Raw genomic sequence first — 16601 nt, 5'->3', positions numbered from 1 at the left:
CTTGACCTTCTTGCCATAGGCCTGCAAAACTGAAAACAATATAGTAACACAGGTACTAGGGAAGACTTGGTCTTTAAGCACATGGCAAGAACCTAATGAATTCATACTCATAATTTTTAAAAGCCATCTTTTTCAAACTCATATCAGAGTGTCTTAGATGCTACAATGATCTAAACATCCTAACTTCAAAACTGCACTGAGTGTTGCCCTGGAAGGCAAACACCTTTCTGACAAAGCTGGTCTCTTCTTAAATCTAAGCCCTCCATCTCAAGAAGCACAATGCCACAATGTAGGAGGTGAAGAGATGCTTCACTAGTACAGACATCCCTAAAATGGGCGCCTATCATCTGCTAAGTGTCACTGTGGTCTCCAGCGGCCACATCATTCCAGCAACCCTGGCTTTAAGATCACTGAACAGGATGGTCTATATCAGGGTGTCTAATCACTTAGCTTCCCTGGGCCATACTGGAAGAAGAATTGTCTTGGGCCACACATAAAATACACTAACACTAAGGATAGCTGGTGAGCTTTTAAAAAAAAAAATCTCATAATGTTTTAAGAAAGTTTACAAATTTGTGTTAGGCCACATTCAAAGCCAGCTGCAGGTTGAACAAACTTGGTCTACATTTTATCTCCTTTTTGATCCTTATGACAGCTCTGTGAAAGAAAGCATAAAAAGTCTCCCCCACATAGATATAAGGAAATAGAAACACAAAAGCTGTGAAATACCTGAAGTCATTATCTAACAGAGAAACCACAAGTGCCACAAGATGGCACACTCAAAAGTAAGCCATGGTGCTGGTGGCACAACAATTGGAAAGTAGTTAATACCACTGAGCTGTACATTTTAAAATGGGTAAGACAGCAAGTTTCATGTTACATGTATTTTACCACAAAAAAAATTGGGAAAATACAAGTTTATTTTTTTAAAAAAAGGCTAGGTAGTGATGTAATTTTGTATACCGGTTACTACCCTTGATCTATGATCTTTACTTTGATCCTGCGTCTTTAAAGACCAAAGTTGGCTCAGTCATGACTACAAATATTCTGGTAAAAGGGAAGACACCATTTTATACCTTACGTCCAACATCATTATTTTCAGGAGTTTCCCATATATTACCTTCTTTCTTCCATGTTTTGTCATCCCATTATTCATTCACTCAAAAGATATTTACAGAGCACCCATTATGTACTAGGCACAGCTCTAAATTGATAGTGTTCAAATACTGTAACAGTTCTATAGCAGTCAGTAAATAGCTGCAGCCCACAACATACCACTCCACTCCACAAAGGCCATTCTAGTCTCTTTGTTGGGATCCACCCCCAACCCCTAAGTCCTAGACTTCCCCATGATTCAGCAAAGCAAGAAGCCTCCAGGACCCTGTTCCAACTTCCAACTCAATGGGTGAATGCCCAGCCTAACCCCTTGTTAAATATTTTATCACCCTCCACACACAGCAACGAACAAAACAGATAAAGTCCTTACCCTCTGGTCTGGGAAAGAGATAATAAGCAAGTAAATGCGTAAACAAACAAAGTAATTTCAAACAGTAGCATGCTGTAAAGAAAACAAAGCAGCAAAGGTCTAAAGAATGACTAGGGGTGGAGGTAAAAGGGTAGAAATTGAAAATCTCTCTGAGAAGGTAACATTAGAGAGAGCCAGGCATGCAGAGGTCTGAAGTAAGAACATTCCAGATAGAACAGAAATATCAAGGCTCTTTGGTAGGAACAAGAATGGAATTTCAGTTAGAAGGCCAGCATGAGGGGATCATCTTGAGCAAGGAGACCACAGAGGTATAGAGGGTCAGATCAGAAAGGACCTTAATGGCATTGGTAAGGATAAATTTTATGCCAAGATCAGTGAGCAATCACAGATTTGAAACAGGGTAATGACGTGATCTAATTTACTATTTTGAAAGATTACTCTGACAGCTGTATGGCAACTAAATCAATGGGAAGCAAGAATATAAAAAGAGACAACATATAAAGCTGTGGTCATAATTCAGGTGAACAATGATAGTGGCTTGGGCTAGGTGATAGCAACAGAGATGGAAAGATGTATTCTGATTCAATATGTTTTAGAGGTAGAGCTGACCAAACTTACAAATAAGTATAATTTGGGATCAGCGAACAAAAGAAATCAAAATGACTACTGTCTTTTGATTTAGCAAGGCACTGACGATAGTCCACTTACTAAAAAGGGAATGACTTGGGAAATAAATACATTTAGGGAGAGAAGGAATACAAACAGAAGTTTTATCACAATAAATTTGAGGTATTTAGATGTATAATACGGAGCTATCAAACAGGGAGCTGAATATTTGATCTTTACAATAATCCTGTGAAGCAGATAAGGAAATTCAGGTATTATCCAAATTTTACAAAAGAGAAAACTAAGGCTTTGAGAAAAAGGTTTGTCTTAGTACAAAATATTTTTATTAGTCAATGCCCCTTAAGAGAGGGCTGATTCCACATTTTAAGAACAGGAACACCTTCACTGTTAAGCACTTCTGTCTGATAAAATATACCTACCTACCTAGCTTGCCTCATGTAAGTCACATGGCTGCTCCGAAGGTAAAGGTCTTTTGTATCCAGAGAAGATTCCCCAGAAAGCAGACACTTATCAAACTAGCAACATTTAATATATGTAAAATTTAACTGAGATATATTTATAATGCATAGTATTGACTATCTTCTTATAAGACTGTCAACAACTAAATACATACAGACAATAAAAGAAAGGCATAAAATTATCTTTAAGGATCCACTGCCAATTTTTAGTTCCATTTGTATTAACGGTTTGTGTCAAAAAGCCTTCTGGGGAATACAGTTCCAAAATTAGAAAAATCAACTGGGACATGACCAGTTCAAGAATAATCACTTCACACTGCTTCTCAAGACTGTAACTAGTGTGTAAGACAAGCTCATGCTGGACTCAGCACTTCTTCCACCATGCTAGAACTGCTTTTTCCACTTTTGGTTGCTTTAAAGTGGTGGAAACTTCTGCATTAGAAGACATATTTTTATCACAGAGTGTTTTATCACAAGCTCAACACATCTATTATAATCCTTTCAAAGTTCTAGAGGCACCCTGCTGAAATGAAGAACCACACTAAACAAAACAGGAAGAACAGGTGTTAAAAAGGAAAGAAGAGGTTGGGTGTGGTGTCTCACATCTGTAATCCCAGCACTTTGGAAGGCCAGAGCAGGGGGATCACTTAAGGTCAGGAGTCCTGAAGCCAGTCTGGGCAACAAAGCAAGGCACTGTCTCTACAAAAATAAAATGAAATTAGCTGGGTGTCGTGGCACACGCCTGCAGTCCCACCTTTTAGGGAGGGCTGAGGCAGGAGGATGGCTTGAGCACAGAAGTCTAAGGATACACTGGTCTACGATCGCACCACTACACTGTAGCCTGGGGGATAAAGCAAGACTCAGTCTCAATAAATAAATAAATAAGGAAAGAAGAGAGAGAAGATGCAAAGGAGGGAAAAGGGGGTAAAGAAACTAGAAGAGTAGGGCAAACCTGAGGTCCCCAGAATGGCAGGCACGGGTTTGATGGCTGGAGAGGTTGTGGTGGATGCACAGCTGTATTTATTTTTTTTCTTTTTTGGGACAGAGTCTCGCTGGGTCACCAGGCTGGAGTGCAGCGGTGTGATCTTAGCTCACTGCAACCTCCCCTTCCTGGGTTAAAGCGATTCTCCTGCCTCAGCCTCCCAAGTAGCTGGGACTACAGGCACGTGTCACCACGCCCAGCTAATTTTTGTATTTTTAGTAAAAACAGGGTTTCACCATGTTGGTCAGGATGGTCTCCATCTCTTGACCTTGCGATCTGCCCGCCTCAGAATCCCAAAGTGCTGGGATTACAGTCGTGAGCCACTGCTTGATCGATATTGACCACTTGATCCATATTTTGATCAAGGTTATGAAGCCCCTGGTGTCCAGGAAGCGGCTGCAGTGCTGGTGGAGAAGGAAACTTGCAGATACCAACCTACTATGAACTACCTGAGCTACCTGATAGTCCCGAATTATTCTGCTTTTGAAACTGACATAATGAGAAACGAATTTGAAAGACTGGCTGCTTGACAACCAACTGAATTGCTCAGTATGAAATGATATGAACTTCCAGCCCCTTCCTCTGGTCAAAAAAATGGCATTACTGCATGGCAAGAATGTGTAAACAATTCCATGGCCTAGTTAGAGCATCAAGCAGTTAGAATCAAGAATCTGAAACTAATGTCACAGCATGGATGTAATGCCTGGAAAGTATACAATGAAAATCTAGTTCATATGACTGAACATGCACAGAAAGAGCTTCAGAAGTTAAGAAAACATATTAAAGATTTAAAATGGCAGAGAAAGAACATGCAACTCACAGCTGGATCTAAATTGAGAGAAATGGAGTCAAATTGGATATCCATGGTCAGTAAGAATTATGAGATTGAGCAGACTATTGCTCAGCTAGAAAATGAAATCTATCAAATTAAGCAGCAACATGGAGAGGCAAACAAAGAAAACATCCGGCAAGACTTCTGAAAAGACAATTTCGTGGGTAGAAAAGTTGGGCTTTCACAAAAGGCATCTGAACTTTTAATGAACTGTGAAGGACAACAGCAACTTCCCAAAGTCATTGACGTTTAAATGTTTAGAAATCACAGAATGTGTGGGCTGCTGTGGTAATTCTGTTTGTATATCTCAACAGAATTAAAATGTCTAGCTTGGTGGTATTTTTATAGCCATAAAAAAAAAAACCTTTAGGCTTTCAAAATAAGTATGACTTTAGAATAATATTATGTTACAGAATTAATTTTGAGCCATGTGGGTCATGTTTTGTGTCCAAGGATCTTTATTCAAAGCTTTCAACATGTACAGGAAGTTGGAACTTTTGGTTTATGACCTTGTCTAATAAAGAGATAGTTCTAAACACATTCTTGATTACCAAACAAGACTTCAGAAACACAGTGACCATACAGAGTCATCGTTACCATCATCATCATAGATAACTGTTATATCAAGCTTCATATGTGCTGAACACTGTTCTGAACACTTTGGGTAGATAAACAAGATGTATATGAATAAAAATCATTTGGTCCTCACAAAAAAAAAAAAGAAAGAAAGACATGAGAAGAGTGGCAAATGACCTCTTCCTGATGGCAATCCTTTATGAGAAAAGATTCACAAATAACATGCTTACAAAGCATCACAAAACCCTGCAGGAAAAACATATTTGTTTACAGGGCTTGAATCCAGAAATTAGTACAGTCTCTTTCCATGTTTCAATCACGGTGTCAATCATCAACTTCAAATGAGTAGTCATTATCAATGTAAGGTAAAAAACATTCAGCTTACCAGAACTTCACTGAACCTTCATGCTAACTGCCAGCTTTTCATGTATGCACTTAAAATAAAAGTAATAGCCTGGTTGGCACTACAAATAATCTGAGTATCCTAAGAATTGAAAGAAAATGTAGGGGTCATTACATTCAACCCTCTCATTTTGTGGATAAGGAAACAAAAATAAAGCTGAGAGAGATAAAGTGCATCATCATAGAGCCCTTCGAGATGAAAAACATGTTTTTCTGACTCTTAGCCACTATTCCTTGTGCTATACCATGCTATCTACAGAGCAAGAAAGATGCAGCCACAAGGGGTAGCCCAAGGCTTTACTGCAGCCACATCAAGGGACAAAAAGTGGGCAGGGCTGGGCACCTCAGTGCTAGAAGCAAGGCCCCAGCCCGCAGCCGGGCTGACAGCCTGCCACTCTTCTCGGCCTGCACCCTGCAACAGCCAACAGCTTTTCCAGCGATACTGCTGGGCTTTTTCCCCGAGAGCTTTTGGGTTGATGGGGCAGAGTTTGAGGTATAGTAGCTGGCGCCCTCTTCCCAAGGTCCTTAGAATGAGGCCCTTGAAAAGTCACTCAGCAGGGTTGCTTCCATGGCTTCAGAGGAGCACGAGCCCTCCCCAAGGATGAGGGGAAATGACACCTCTCTGCTCCCTGCCTTTAAACAAGCATATTCCCAACTGGTTATCACACATATCCCTGCAAGTGTGTTTTAGCCCTGATGGTTTCCGCTTTCTAAGCTTTTGCTCAATCACAGCATATATAGAAAATTCCAGAATCACCATTCTAAAACTCCATAGCATGGTCATGTGGAATTCATACTGACATGTTAGTGACTGCAGAGAACAAAATTTCTAATTGAAATTAGTTTGGGTAAAGTCTTATGTAGTTATTAGGGAAGCTATAATATATGCAGGATTTATATTGTTTGCCTACTGCAAACAATTGTATAAATGAATGAATGGATTGATAAAAATAATAACAGTCCTCCCCTGTGCAATCCAGGATTTCCTCTTCTCCCAAAAAATGAACACTTCAACAGTCTTTTAAAATCTTCATAATACCATATTTCATTCATTTCAACATACACGTACACACACATATTATTTTTTCCTAGAAATGTCCTTGGTAGTTATTCTTTTTGTTAAAACACCTATATAACTGTGGAATTCAAGCTACATATTGCAGTTCCATGATTCTCTCATTAACCAGTAGAAAATAAAATCCAAAGAGTAAACATCCCACCACTGCTGGTCCATACTTCCCACTACAGATCAATTCCCAAACTGCTAATAATCTCCACCATCTGTCAATCCCACTAAAAAACTGGTATGGATTTGCTTTGACAGTGTTAGATTTCACTGGCCTGATTATAGAAAACAATCATGAAGAAGGTACTTACTGCATAGGCACCTATCAAAAATGCTGCATTTGCTCTTTTCCGTTGGTCAAAACAGGTGTAGTGCACTATTTTCTTTCTTGACAAACTGTATGACTGGAAAGAGGAGATAAAAAAATAGGGTAACCACAGAGACAATGTTAACATATACAGAAGGCAAACATCATCTCTTAACCTTCAAGATGTGCCACAACCCATAAAATTTAACAACTTTCAACTTTAATTTCTATGGCATTTGAGGGTTAGAGAATTACTAGCTCAGACTTTGTACAGCCCAATCATAATGTAAGAATCAACAATATAATTAATATCTTTCTCTCCAAGCAAAGAAACTAATATGGTGGAAAATAATTAAATTATTGGCATCTCTATTACGAGGAAACACTTTTGATGATTTATTCTTAATCTTCTACAGAAAGTCTCTTCACCCTTTGTTACCCTCTATATGCCACTCCCACTCCCAGGAATGTTATCTATAGTTTTCATATAACACAGTTTTTTTAAATGTCAACCAGTCTACTGTGATCTCTAAAAAATCTTATTTTTAAAGACCAATATTAATATTTTCTTTCTGGGATGTTCTGTAACAACCCCCTTTTAATATCTGAAAATACATGGTTAATGGAAAAAGATCATTAAAAAATTATATCAGCAAACATATTAATATAACACATTACAATAGCCATCCATTAAATTCATGAATTCAAACAGTTATTAAGCACCTGTTACATGCCAGGCAATATGCTGCATGCTCAAGTATTTAACTAAGTTCAAAATAATCAACATGGCATGTTGTACACATGCTAAACATGAAAAAAAATGACAAAAAGATCTTGTAAAATGAAATCAAATTATTAATCAAAACTCAAATAAGTATAAGACAACGGGAACACAATGCAATTCAATGAAATCTGCTTGATTTCTTCACTTTTCAAAATTTATGTATTTTAACAACTGATTTTCGAAATATAGGCACATAAACTATCTTTAATGGGCTAGCAAAAAAAAACACAGGCGCAAAAGTACATTTCTATATTCATCTATAAATTCACATTGACTATAAAAGCAGCTTTTTCTATCTTACAAATTGACTACAACATACAGAAAATCCCTGCTTTTAGAACCTCTTTTAGAAAGGTAAATAGAGCTCAACTATGTACTTTTCTTGATCCTGCTATTGTCTATGAGAAAACAAAAAACAAAAAAACTCTTCCATCTCTGAAGCCTGTTCTAAGACAAAACTGTAACACTCTGGCTTTATCATGTAACCACAGAAAGGGTATATCCCTCCAATGAGCCCAGAAATCTTCATCACTCCAAGTCAGACATTTCTTTTATAACCAAAAATCATATATATAATTTTTTTTTTGAGACAGAGTCTCGCTTTGTCACCCAGGCTGGAGTGCAGTGGCACAATCTCAGCTCACTGCAACCTCCTCCTCCCAGGTTCAAGCCATTCTCCTGCCTCAGCCTCCCATGCAGCTGGGACTACAGGCACCCACCACCACGGCCGGCTACTTTTTGTATTTTTAGTAGAGACAGAGTTTCACCATGTTGGCCAGGCTGGTCTCGAACTCCTAGAATCACATTATCTGAAAATAGTAGTACCCTTTTATCTTTTACCTTTTTTGTTTTGTTTTGTTTTTGTTTTGAGACAGGTCTTGCTCTGTCACCTAGCACCCAGGCTGGAGTGCAGTGGCATGATCTTGGCTCACTGCAGCCTTGACCTACTGGCCTCAATCAATCCTCCCACCTTGGCCTCCTGAGTTGCTGGGACCACAGGCACATGCCACCATGTCCAGCTAATATCTGTATTTTTTGTAGAGGTGAGGTCTTGCCATGTTGTCCAGGCTGGTCTTGAACTCCTGGGCTCAAGCGATCCACCTGCCTTGGCCTCCCAAAGTGCTGGGATTACAGGCGTGAGCCACGACACTCAGCCAGTAGTGCCCTTTTTATTAAACTTTTAAAAATTAGTATGTGAGGACAGGCCTGGTGGCTCATGCCTGTAATTCCAACACCCAAAGCGAGAGAAACACTTAGGGTAGGGAATTTGAGACTAGCCCAGGCAACATAGCAAGACCTCATCTCTACAAAAACACTGGGTAGGAGTATCACTTAAGCCCAGGAGACAGAGGCTGCAGTGAGCCATGAACATACCACAGCCGTCCAGCCTGTGCAACAGAATAAGAATTTGTCTCAAAAACAAACAAAAAAAAAAATAGTATTTGACTCAAAGAAAGTTTCTTATTGCCAATGCCCTTATTTCCTGACAGGTTTATACAGATACTCCTATGAAATAGAGAGAAAAAAGGCACAGCATTTAATTCAGCTCAGTTGAGTTGATGCATTGAAGTTACCTAGAGATGTAAAGGTTACAACCAATGGTGCTGACACTTGATTCCTCGCTTTCTTAATTTGGGACTACTGACTGCCTGAACATTTCCTTTTTCTGTTTTATTTCATTGTCTCATTGTCTGTTCGGTGGTTGGTTGGTTTTGCCACTTATTTGTTTTCCATCAATAAGTTATGTTTGATTTACCAAAAAGGAAATAAAGTCTCTTCAGACCTAAGCATCTCCCATCATCTCTGAATTGCAAATATCTAAATACTGCCTTACACAGGCCAGGCTCTCAATAAACATAAGTCAGACTGAGCACAGGGACTCAACACTCTCCTGGCTCCCAGCCTCTCACTATTTATGTTTCCTAATTCCCTAAAATACCTGTGGGGAAGAAAATATCAACAGTCTATCTTCAAGTCTGGATTAGCTTTTTTGATGCTCTTTTCTACTAAGAATTTAGGTTTCATGACAAACTACTGCTATTGTTTAATAATATGAAACTATTTTACAAATCTACTTGCTGAAAGGGACAAGTCATAGTGCTGTTCTTTCATCACTGATGGTGATTTCTTCCTTGGGTTTTTTTGGAGGGGGTTGAGGGGAGTAGAATCTTTTGTGTTTGCCTGGTTTTGTTTTATCTCTCTCTCATTCTAAAGTATATAGAACACAGAGACTTATCCTGGAACATGAACTGTAAAACTAAAGGACAGAATTCTGAGGAAGACTTTCTTTTCACTGTATAGCTATAAATATTAAGTAAATATAATACAAATTAGCACTTTAAATATTTTAGAAGAATGTTTAAACTTTATAAGCTTTCATAAATTACATCAGGTAAAGCATAGTCTTCACAAAATCTTCCTAGAAACTTTATTTAAAAATATTTCCTATGAGAAACTGCCCACAGGAAGCAAACATAACTGACTTTTTTTTTTTTTTTTTAGAGCTTTCTGCCTGATTTTTAGGAAAATGTTTAAAGCTGCTAGCATTTACTTTGCTTAGATATTTTTGGAATTCAGTTTCCTCAGTTACGTTTCAAAAGCACTCCAACCAAGAAATGATTTCCTGCTTAGTGAAGCTTGGCCAATATCTCCGAGGCCAAATCACTGAGAGTGGAGTTCTCTCACTCGAGGAATCAAAACGAATTCAAAGTGAATGAGAGCAGAGAACAATCTGCCAATCTCAAAATTAGACCTTGTCCTAATTTCCTAATTAATTTCCTAATTAATCTCAAATTTGCTAATCTCAAAATTAGGCCTTGTGCTAATGTCCTTTTCACAACTGGGCCTCCCTCTTATGGCCATCCTGGCCCATGGTTTTATACCAGTGATGCTGTTCAACAGAGGAGACATTTTGGTATTGGAACAAATATTTGAGGGATAACAACATATTTTGTCAATTTTTTAGCTGATGTTTTATATGAGTGGGCTGATTTTAAAAAAAAAAACTCTTTAATGTTTTTCCCTCTTTTTTAAGTGGGGGACATGCTTAAAATTTTTCCCGGGTTTCGGCACCAACTGACTTGTTTTTCTAAGACCACCAGAGCGAGCACAAAAGAATTTAATTTAATTTAAGCTTAAATTAAATTTTAAGCATGTCCCCCACTTAAAAAATACTATTACATAATCAAAGCACCCTAGAAGAAGCAATACTAACACCCAGTGCAGACACTGATGACTGAAGTACCTTCTACGGAACATTAACTTCTCTTTTGAGATCTTTCATGGAAGAACTTTACCATGCAGACAAAGTCACAGTTTGGAGACAATAGGACAGGACTCTATGTATGAGTCCAGTCGATGTTTTCTCAGATTCTGCCCTAATATCAGGAGAATATCACGCCTCTAAATTGGACAGTGGCTTCTTCCTTATTCCAGTCTGTCTCCTCTGTAGCTGGGACCACAGGAAGGTGTCACCACGCCTGGCTAATTTTTGTATTTTTAGTAGAGATGGAGTTTCACCATGTTGGCCAGGCTGGTCTTGAACTCCTGACCTCAAGTGATCTGCTCACCCCAATCTCTCAAAGTGCGGGGATTACAAAGCAAATGCCCTTCTGAACTTTCTAGACTGAAGTGGACACAGCCAGCCCTCTATAATAACCATAACAACGGCTTGCTTTTATTGTTCACTTGTGACATTTCACCATTTCCCAAAGCAATAGAAATGGCACCAGAGGGGTCTAGTTTAATCAGACACATAATGTCTCCCAGACTAGGGGTCCTGGGCAAAGCTAAAATATAATGAGCATACTGTGTTTTACAAGGAGAACATAAGCCCAGAGCCAGAGAGGGCCTTTGAGGAACATTTACACGGCAAGAGTAGTAAGTAGGATCAATCCAGAACTTTCTCACTGAGCCTGATAATTTGTCTAAATCTTAATTGTGAGGCCATAACAAGTTTCATGCTTCAGAATTTAAATAATTCTCAGGTTGAATTGGTCAATAGTACTAAGATTTTTCAGAAATAATTAAATCTAACTCTAAATCGTATCATATTATTATTGTATTGTATTGTATTTCATTCTTTTAACAGATTGGTTCAGAATCACCTGCAGGGCTTATATAATAAAACACAGATTGTTGGATCTCACCTCCAGAATTTCCAATTCAGTAGGGCCTGAGAATTTACATTTCTAACAGGTTTTCCAGTAATGCTGACTCTGTTGGTCCAGACATCACACATTGAAATCCACTACTCTAAGAAATGGCTAAATTTTGGAGAAGCACTACCTAAACATGTACCCGGTTCCATCAATGGGAATCTTTTATATGGAAGCTAAAACGCTGTCCATCTGGTCAAGTTGTCCCCAAAGAACTCAACATTCTCTTAAAAAGGAATTCTAAATCATGCAATAAGCCTTTTAAAAGCATTTTACAAAAAACACATTTCCCCAGATTCCTCAGCAAACCTTATTACAATTTGTAAATTCATGCATTCCAGGTGATAACACTTTAGGAACAAGTCCCTTTAATGATTCCATAATTAAGCTGCCTTAAATGTCATTATTCCAGAGGTTCCAAATTCAGACGTTCTCAGGTGCCAAGAATCTGAAGTGGGGCAGCTGGTAAACAAGAAAAGCATTCCCTATCCAAAGCGCACTGAGCTCCAACCTGCTGCTCGTGAGGGAATCTGGGTGCAGAATGGTCAGATACTGCAATATTTCAAAAAAGTCAAAATGGAAGCTTTCATAAACTGCAGATATTGACTATGAATTACAGTTTTTTAAACAGTGTTTATGCTCAAGAAAACATGTCTGTGGACAGAATGCAGGCCACAGGTGACCAATTTGCTAAATCTGGGTGCCATCATACTGCTGCTGAAGAAGATTCTATGGGTTCCATCAGCATAAAATGAGCAGCTGTTGTGTGTCAAACACTTTGCTGAGCAATGCAGTGACAAGGGGAGAAGAAACCCACTCTCTAACCTCAAAGGCTAATGAATATTTAATGCAAAATATTGGCCAAGGCTTATTACAGAGGAGAATAACTGTATAGGGATGCATTTACAGCACACAAGGACCAATAAAATGATACTAATTACAGGTACAGTAAGTGTTTCATTTAATAAGGCAAAAAAATAGTAGATAAAAGGTGGAATTTAGTATTGACTATCAATTAACATAATCAAACCTACAGAAATTTCTGTACTGCTTACCTGAGAGTCAAAGTTTTGCCCCTGTTATGTAAATCATAAGTATATATCATAAATACTAAATGTACTTATAAACCAAAGTACAATGACTGCTATAATAGAACAATACAAATTAAGATAAGGGTATTGACCCCAGACATTTTCCATCTTGGAAAGAAAAGCTATATGAAAGGTTATATTCTAGTGGGATAACACCTTGCAAAACACAAGCCACAGCAACTTGGAGAGAGAAAAAATAATGACAAGCTGCACAAATAACAAATAGCTCAGGCTACGCTCAGATTATGGCAACAAACACAAATCATGCACTTGTTCAGCTTCAGTCAGGAGAGCACCATTCAATAACATTAATAACAAATTAATAACATTAACCATTAATAACAAAGGTGATACAATTAGGCTCAAAGCCAAAGGCAAAAAGAAAAAAAAGAGTTAATGGTCAATTTAAAGAAACACAGAAAAGTAAAATCTTCAAGTTATTTGGTTAGAACGCTGTATTTAATTAAGCTGTATGAATCAGTCTGACTGAGCTAAGGAAGACATTAGTGCAGCCTGGATAAGATGCTGTTTAATAAAAATAGAGCCCATGCACCTACTAAACATGCAAGTTCTGTCAATGATCATGGTCACATTAAGGAGATCACAGCACAGAGACCGCAATGACCAAGGCATCATTCTCTTACAGGTGGCTAGGCTAGACCAGTAATGGCCGCAGCAATCAGCATCTCCATAGCAATCAGTGTTCATCTCACTGCAAAAGCGATAAAATGAGCAGGTCTTCCTGTGAGCAGCCATGACCTTTACAAGTTTTACCTCCAACTTTCTCAGGAAAGGAATACTCTGGAAAATGTTCTTTGGCTGTACAAAACAAAATATGGTTTATGGTTTTATTTAGTGCCAAGATGAAATAGATTGAATCATTCCTTTAAAAAGAAAAAGGTGTCTCTGTGTGGCCCATTTTGTTACAAACCCAATACATTTCATTAATGAAATAGCACAGTTGATTAAAGCAGAAGTCAAAATGTCAGAGAAAAGTTCCTCATAAAGATGATTTGATCGTGTTAATAATTAATAATTGAAGGCATGTGGGATTCTCTATAAACGGGGTTCTTCCTGCCTGAGGATTCCTAACAGGCATAAGTGGTTCTTGCCTTGCAAACTCTGTTTAGGCTCACTCCCATGGGAGACGACATTGCTCTGGAGCCCCTAGAACCTCTTTAAACTACATGAACTATCTCCAGAATGTAGCTTGCTTTTCTTCCCTACAAACCCATGAGCTAGAAACAGATGAGAACCACATGAAGAAATCTCAGCATGTTTTTGTAGTTATAATAGGGTGGTCTAGTCATTATATCAAAAGAGTTCTTGTGTATATAACCACCTGATATGGGGCAGGTGCCTGGTTTCCAGGATAGGATTATGGCACTGATTCATTCAGCAACAAGGACATTCCCTAAGCCCCACCATCTGCCAGATACTTCCAATGCTTCAATATAATCATTGGTTTCATCATGACCACCCCCTTCCCCTTTTACCCTGAAAGGGCTATGTGGGATGTTTTGTAAATTTAAAATTACATTTCTGTGAATATTCCCTTAATCCTTTTTTAAAACAGTCCTCAAGATTACTGTAATTATCCTGTTGATTCATAACAGCAGGTATTAAAAAAAAAAGCACTGCCCTAGAAAATGTCCCCCTTTTTTAGAGATTTTTCTTCTCCAAGCTGAGGTTTTATTTTTCTCAGAGGAAAATGAAATCAATAATTAAAACTGTATTGATGGCCAAGCACAGTGGCTCATGCCTGTAATCCCACCACTTTGGGAGGCTGAGGCAGGAGAATAGCTGAAGCCCAGAAGTTCAAGACCAGCCTTATCAACGTAGTGTGTCCCTGCCTCTACAAAAACTGGGAAAAAAAAAAAAAAGTTAGCTGGGTGGGGTACAGCAGTGCACACCTATAGTTCCAGTTAGTCAGTTGACTGAAGTGGGAGAATCATCTAAGCCCAGGAGTTTGAGGCTGCAGTGAGCTATGACCGCACCACTGCACTCCAACCCAGGTGATACAGTAAGACTCCATCTCCAAAAAAAAAAAAAAAAAAAGAATAGATTGAGGAAGGTATTGAGTTTTTTCAAAATACCACAACTTTGTCTTTTGTTAGTAAAGTCTTCTTTTTCAGAAGACGTTAGCCCAGTGTTCTTAGCATTGTCTGTGTCAAGGATCCCTCTGAGAACCTGAAGAAAAGCCATGAATCCTCCCAGAAGAAAAATGTAAATGCATACAAAATTGTACATATAATTTCAAGGGTTTATGGATCCCTTGAATTACCAGAATAATAATTCCAGCTCTAGCCTATCAATCATTGATGACATTTAACATTAAATAACATACACAGTTTAACAAATTGTTCTCACTTCAATGCATCTTCCCTCTTTTGATTGCTTCCCCTATCCCAGGGGAAATACCAAAAAGTAACCTATTACTGCTTCAATCCTAGTACTGACAATTTTTTAAAGCAGTTTAAATAAGCAGCAGGTTTTTTGTTGGTGATGATGCCTTTTATGTTTGGATTTTTAATCTAAGCATACATTTGATGGAATAATTTTCCATTCTAATTGACATAATTAAAATAAGGCCATTGGGAATAGCATGTGTATGGACACATACACACAAAAATAGCGATAAATCACCACCTCAAATCATCAACTGGAAAAAAATACCTTCTCATTTCAAAAATGAGAAATTTGGGATTGGAATAAAATGTACAGCAAAATATTACCTATCTATATAAAGCATAGAATAAGGAAGAAAAATCATACAAGCTTTCTTGGAAGGAATAAAAATTTCCAAACTAAAAAATGAAATGTGCCTAAAAGAATTGGGAAATCACACAAGAGAAGAATTCTAAGAAGTTGTTACTGGTTAACACAGTGTGAAATTACTCAGAGAAGTAAAGGAGTTTGAGGAGCCAGCAAATGCCATCAGATTCGGCATTTAAGATGCTATTAGAGCAGTTTCAGTAGAGTAGGGAAGGCAAAAGTGAGATAAGAAAGGGCTAAGAAATCAGTGCACAGGAAGGATGGAGGCCAGCTCTTCTTCTGCAACCTCTGGAAGCAAAAGGAGAAAGGGGGATCTGCAAATAAAGGGGATGACGACAAAGTCAAAAGACGTCTCTGTGTGTCTGTTGTCCCTGCACTGGGCACTGAGAACACAAAGATATATTATATCCTCCACCTCCCACCCTCTAGGAGGTCATAGTCTAGCAAGAATGACAGGTGCAAACAGGTCATCACAATTCATCAAGGATAGAGAGCTGCACATAGAATTATGGGAAAACAAGGGAGGCACCCTCAATCCAGTCCAAAAGGACAGGAAGATGCTTCCTAAAAGGTAGTGGCTGGACAAAGTATTAAAGAATGAAGAACTATCAAGCCAGAGGGTAAGGACATCCCAGTCAGACTGGTCTTCATGAGCAAATGCATGGAACAGCTGGTATGACAGAGTAAAGTGCAAGGCTGGGAGTGGCAAGGGTACTGCTGCTTCCCAGTAAATTAGTGCATGAAATCATCCACTGGGAAGACACCAAGGGTGAGAGCTGACAAGGCAGAAAGACAAGAAAGCAAAGTACCCAAGACCTTACTGAAGTAAGTGACCACAGGCTGCAGGCAAGAGACATCAGCAGGGTGCCAGTGGACTGACAGAACAGGGAGACTGAAAGTCTAGCAATCCCAGTAGTGTGAGAGGGACAGAATGTGCAAGGTGAGTAACAAAGGCATTTTCCAAAGGGGAGAATCTGGAGTCTGGGTTCCTGGAAGTGAAGCAGACAGAATGGCCCTAACACTTACAGGAATGAAAGAGGCAGAGAAGACTCAAAGTC

At 38.6% G+C, this 16601-nt stretch overlaps 1 protein-coding gene and 1 pseudogene across 3 annotated transcripts in view; one reads left to right on the top strand and one right to left on the bottom strand.

Moving 5' to 3' along the window:
- Positions 1–16601, bottom strand: part of CDC14A (cell division cycle 14A) — a 183025-nt gene that overhangs the window by 131464 nt on the left and 34960 nt on the right. For all 3 annotated transcript variants that reach the window (XM_011935181.1, XM_011935180.1, XM_011935179.1), the window contains exon 4: positions 6741–6833. In XM_011935181.1, coding sequence (XP_011790571.1) covers positions 6741–6833 — 93 coding nt within the window. The remainder of the gene's footprint in view (positions 1–6740; positions 6834–16601) is intronic.
- Positions 3538–4533, top strand: LOC105506898 (annotated as a pseudogene).

The sequence above is a fragment of the Colobus angolensis genome, unplaced genomic scaffold (genome assembly GCF_000951035.1).
Source record: "Colobus angolensis palliatus isolate OR3802 unplaced genomic scaffold, Cang.pa_1.0 Scaffold141, whole genome shotgun sequence".
Lineage (NCBI taxonomy): Eukaryota > Metazoa > Chordata > Mammalia > Primates > Cercopithecidae > Colobus > Colobus angolensis.
This window is presented reverse-complemented; position numbering and strand designations above follow the sequence as displayed.